The sequence below is a fragment of the Lucilia cuprina genome, chromosome 2, assembly GCF_022045245.1.
Source record: "Lucilia cuprina isolate Lc7/37 chromosome 2, ASM2204524v1, whole genome shotgun sequence".
Classification (NCBI taxonomy): Eukaryota; Metazoa; Arthropoda; class Insecta; order Diptera; family Calliphoridae; genus Lucilia; species Lucilia cuprina.
The window spans coordinates 7,190,399-7,196,422 of record NC_060950.1 but is presented as its reverse complement, the minus strand read 5'-3'; the positions used below and the strand labels follow the sequence as shown (position 1 = coordinate 7,196,422).

The 6,024-nt window shown below is 29.9% G+C and overlaps 1 protein-coding gene across 1 annotated transcript; it reads left to right on the top strand.

The window, feature by feature from the left end:
- Positions 1-1,516: 1,516 nt before the first annotated feature.
- On the top strand, positions 1,517-5,421 carry LOC124418956 (nitric oxide synthase-like). Its single transcript, XM_046946996.1, has 4 exons — positions 1,517-1,521; positions 1,642-1,806; positions 3,091-4,408; positions 5,293-5,421. The coding sequence occupies exons 1-4, from the start codon at positions 1,517-1,519 to the stop codon at positions 5,419-5,421; spliced, it is 1,617 nt and encodes a 538-aa protein (XP_046802952.1).
- Positions 5,422-6,024: the final 603 nt, after the last annotated feature.

The window sequence follows — 6,024 nt, the reverse complement described above, 5'->3', positions numbered from 1 at the left end:
ACAAACTCCCCTTCAGAATATAACTTGTAGATCAAAATTAACTTATTAACAATAGTAAAAGTTAAGATAATTTAGATTCTACGATAATGGCCCCTATTGTGCATTTCAATTCGAATAGAGATTTTCTCCGTTTGACAACTTTGGTATTCTGCATTTCGATTCGACTCTCCGCCACATAAACAAGATCTTACAAAAACGTAGATACGATCGTAACGCAGAATACACACGTTCGTAAAGCATTAAAACGAAATGGAATTGCTTTTCCTTTTTCTTACGATTTAGTTTTTTGTTGGAATACCTTTTTACGATCGTTGCGTAACTGAATGCGTAAACGTAGTCGAAATGCAGAATAGGAGTGAATATCTTAGCCATTAAGAGACCGATTCTTTGCACAGTTAATATCTATATCTAAAATATTTAATATATTTCCTACAATTATTTATCTCAATCCTTAGCTACACTAATTAAGTATCACTCTATTCGTATTATTTCAACCACTTCACTAAAACATTACAACAACAGCTTAAAGTATAAGTCCATTAAACAGCAACAACCTTAACTAACAGCCTCATGAGGCAAAAGTGGGAAAATATATGAAAGAAAGGATTAAAAGAGAAAAAATAATTAAACAATAGAAAACGTAAAAGGCGCAACACTTATATACATATAAGTATCTGTGTATCTGTGAACTAAGTACAATTGCAAAAAATAGCTATAAGCTAAAATGTGCAACACTATATGATGCTAAACAACATCATTATCATGATGAACTATAATTGTTCTAATAGACACATAGAAGGTAAACACACACAGCTTTAGAATTAATCCACCACTTGTAATTATGTTGCAGTGTGTTTAAATTGTATGAAAAAAAGCTTATTTAGAGATTTTCTATCCGCTTGTTGCTTAAACAAAAGAAATGAAAACTATTTTGCTTAAATATGTTTATATAAATGTATGTATGTCTTTCCGCAAACGGTGACCTAGACCCAGATTAAAGGATCTTTTTATAATAATATTTAAAAAAAAAGTAACTAAAAATACATAACAGTGAACATTTTAAATCCTAAAATTTATGACAAAAATATATGTTTCAAAAATATGTAGTTGAATAGCTTTAAATAAGGATTATTTATTTATATATATATATATAACTATTACAGACAAAACATAATATCCTATAATAACAACAAAAATCTGTCATTGTTAGTTATCCTTTACAAACATACGGGTTCATTCATTCATTCTCAATATAATAAATGTAACTAATCCTTTGTATTGCATCTGTCCAATATGTGTCACTTGCGCTTTTATTCTGTCTTCGTAACACATACTAAACTGTCATGTGATTTACAATATGAATCCGGTCACGAAAGTAAAATCATTTTTAGCAGGACATTTTGGAAAAAAATTTAAAGTTTAAATTATTTCACTAAATAAAAATAGTAGCCACTGTTTAGAACACAGTATCTTTTAGTAACATTCTTACTTATTATTTTTTCTTTTTTGTATAAATATGAAGTATTACATATTGTTTACTTAAACAATTTTATATTATTTCCTGTATCGTTTTTTCTTTTATTTCCGAATTTTTTTACTTAAATTCTTTTTTTTTATTTTTCTGCAATTTTTCGTTTCTAGTGTCCCAGTTGCTTCATCGAAATCATTTATGAAAGCAAGCTCAAGGCAAGATTTTATTAAATTACCATTGCAACAAGTAAAGAAAATCGATAGATGGGATTCGTTGAGAGGTTCCACATCGGATACATTTACAGAAGAGAATTTTGGTCCTTTGTCGAATGTAAGGTAAGTCGAAAAAAGAAATGTCAATTAACAAGATGAAACAGTTTGTCACAATATGAGCAAACAAAAATCTTGTCACAATGTGAGAAAGAAAATGACACAATTTAAAATGTGAAAATATTATCTTTAGAAAATCTTGTCACAATGTGAACAAATTTTGACAGAAAATGTTGTCACAATGTGAACAAACTTTCTATAGAAAATGTTGTCAAAATGTGAACAAACTTTCTATAGAAAATGTTGTCACAATGTAAACAAACATTTTATGAAAAATGTTGTCACAATATGAGCAAATTTTCTATAGAAAATGTCACAATATGAGCAAATTTTCTATAGAAAATGTTGCCACAATATGAGCAATTTTTCTATAGAAAATAATGTCACAATATGAGCAAATTTTCTATAGAAAATAATGTCACAATATGAGCAAATTTTCTATAGAAAATAATGTCACAATATAAGCAAATTTTCGATAGAAAATAATGTCACAATATGAGCAAATTTTCTATAGAAAATAATGTCACAATATGAGCAAATTTTCTATAGTAAATAAGTCACAATATGAGCAAATTTTCTATAGAAAATCTTGTCACAATATGAACAAATTTTCTATAGAAAATCTTGTTACAATATGAACAAATTTTCTATAGAAAATCTTGTCACAATATGAACAAATTTTCTATAGAAAATCTTGTCACAATATGAACAAATTTTCTATAGAAAATCTTGTCACAATATGAACAAATTTTCTATAGAAAATCTTGTTACAATATGAACAAATTTTCTATAGAAAATGTTGTCACAATATGAACAAATTTTCTATAGAAAATGTTGTCACAATATGAACAAATTTTCTATAGAAAATGTTGTCACTATATGAACAAATTTTCTATAGAAAATGTTGTCACTATATGAACAAATTTTCTATAGAAAATGTTGTCACAATATGAACAAATTTTCTATAGAAAATGTTGTCACAATATGAACAAATTTTCTATAGAAAATGTTGTCACAATATGAACAAATTTTCTATAGAAAATGTTGTCACAATATGAACAAATTTTCTATAGAAAATGTTGTCACAATATGAACAAATTTTCTATAGAAAATGTTGCCACAATATGAACAAATTTTCTATAGAAAATGTTGTCACAATGTGAACGAATTTTCTATTTGAAATCTTGTCACAACTTTCTATAAAAATCTTATCACAATGTAAGAAAATCTTGTTATATTTTAAACAAATTCTCTAATGAAAATCCTTTAAATTTTTTCTCTCAATTCCAGATTTGCTGTCTTTGCCTTGGGATCATCGGCTTATCCAAATTTCTGTGCTTTTGGACAATATATCGACAATATTTTAGGCGAATTGGGAGGTGAACGTTTGCTAAAGATTTCATATGGCGATGAAATGTGCGGTCAAGAACAATCATTTCGCAAGTGGGCTCCAGAAGTCTTTAAGGTGGCATGTGAAACATTTTGTTTGGATCCAGAAGAAAGTCTTTCGGATGCCTCAATGGCTTTACAAAATGATTCTTTAACTGTTAATACAGTACGTTTGGTGCCCGCTAAGGGTAAGGGAACATTGGAACAATTATTATCGAAATATCATAATAAAAAGGTGACTTGCTGTCAAATTAAGAAACAACCACTTAACCTCACCAGTATGGCAAGTGATGAGAAGACTACAATATTATTGGAAATAACAGCTCCTGGTATAGATTATGAGCCCGGAGATCATGTGGGTATATTTCCGGCTAATAGACCGGAAATTGTGGATGGTTTATTGAAACGTTTGACTGGTTTCGAGGATCCAGATGAAGTTTTGCAATTGCAATTGTTAAAGGAGAAACAAACATCAAATGGTATTTTCAAGTGTTGGGAATCACATGACAAAATACCAGCAGAAAGTTTAAGAACTCTTTTAACTAGATTTTTTGATATAACAACGCCACCCTCGAGGCAAATGTTGACTTTATTGTCGGGTTTTTGTGAAGACAATGTGGATAAGGAACGACTACAGTTGCTGGTCAACGATTCGTCGGCCTATGAAGATTGGCGCCATTGGCGTTTACCACATTTACTAGATGTTCTCGAAGAGTTTCCCTCTTGTAAGCCACCGGCCTCTTTAGTGTTGGCAAATTTAATGCCTTTGCAATCGAGATTTTATTCAATATCCTCTTCACCGCGTAAGGTTAACAATGAAATACATTTGACCGTGGCCATAGTTAGATATCGCTGTGAGGATGGTGTAGGTGATGAACGTTTTGGTGTTTGTTCCAATTATATGGCTGCTCTTAAGGCTCAAGATGATTTGTTTATATTTGTGCGCAGTGCTCCTGGTTTTCATTTACCCTCGGATACTTCCAGACCTATAGTTTTGATAGGTCCTGGTACGGGTATAGCACCATTCCGTTCATTTTGGCAGGAATTTGAAATGATGCGTGAAATGCATGGAGATTGTCAATTACCTAAAGTTTGGTTATTTTTTGGTTGTCGCAATAAGAATGTGGATTTGTATGCCGATGAAAAAGAGCGTTTGGTCAAGGAGAAAATATTGGATAGAGTATTTTTAGCTTTGTCTAGGGAGCCAAATATACCAAAGGTAAGAAAGAACTGTTTAAAATTTATTTTATTTTTTTATTTTCAACAAAATATTGCACATTCAAGCAGAAATATTGTGTAATAAATAAATAAAGAGATAGAGATAAATAAATAAAGTATTAATATTTCATGTTACAAAGATATTTCAATATTATTGGAAATCCTTTAAAGCTTACAAAATCTCCCTTGCTTTATCTTTACTGGCTTTACACCACAAAATACTAGTGGTAGATATTTTTCAAATACAAGTTTTTTCTTTTACAAATACACACACATTGATAAAATATATAGATATATTGAATTTATATAACAAATCAAGCAATACCAAAGCATATTTGCAATAAAAGTTGTTTTTTTTTGTCCTTTGTCTGGGAAACGGAAACGTATGGTAAAATAGTTGTTCATAACTAACACATAGATAAACATTCTTTCATTGAAAACAAACTGCTACAAATATAAACTATTAAAATTGTTCAATAAATAAAATTTCCTGCAACATTCATTCGTTTTCCCTTAACAATTTTTTTCTTTATATTCTCTGTTCTATTTCCGATTGCATTTGTTTCGATTACTATTTGGATGGATGCTACTTTTTTTCCCTGATCAACTTGTAACTAACAATTCTAATGATTGTCTCATTGATGAAAATGAAATGCTTGAATGGTCATCAAATGATTGCTGGGGATTTTCTATCTACTGCTACTGTCTTACGGCAATGACAACACTTGTCGTCATCATCGTCATCACCATCATCATTATTATCCTCTCATTGTATCATATTATTTTCTCCCTCTCCTCATTATCTTGTCCTGTTTACAACTGTATCCTTTCTGTTTTGGTTTCTTTTGTTGTCGTTGTAATAAATGAATAACAAATCTCTCTTAGACTTATGTCCAAGATTTGATTGAGCAAGAATTCGATTCATTGTACAATTTGATTGTTGAGGAACGTGGTCACATTTATGTGTGTGGTGATGTCACAATGGCGGAACATGTCTATCAAACTATAAGGTAAGTTATTTTCAATAATTCATTCATCATCAATATCTTCTAAGGACAAATATGTACACTTTTCATATCCTGTATATAGTTTATTTTATGTGTGAAATGGCAATAAGGCAAATGTTCATGTACACAACATTATCATTAAGATTATTAACTTAATCATATAAATGTTTACTATTGAATGATTTTAGATTTGTTTAAAAGAGGAGAAGTATTGATTTGAAAATCTATTTATTCAGCAGAAACATGACCAAATTTTTCTATAGACAATTAGAGACAAATCACAGGAAAGTTGTGTGTTAACACAGCAACTTTTTCTATAGAAAACTTGTGTGTTAACACAGCAACTTTTTCTATAGAAAACTTGTGTGTTAACACAGCAACTTTTTCTATAGAAAACTTGTGTGTTAACACACCAACTTTTTCTATAGAAAACTTGTGTGTTAACACACCAACTTTTTCTATAGATAACTTGTGTGTTAACACAGCAACTTTTTCTATAGATAAGTGGTGTGTTAACACAGCAACTTTTTCTATAGAAAAGTGGTGTGTTAACACAGCAACTTTTTCTATAGAAAAGTGGTGTGTTAACACAGCAACTTTTTCTATAGAA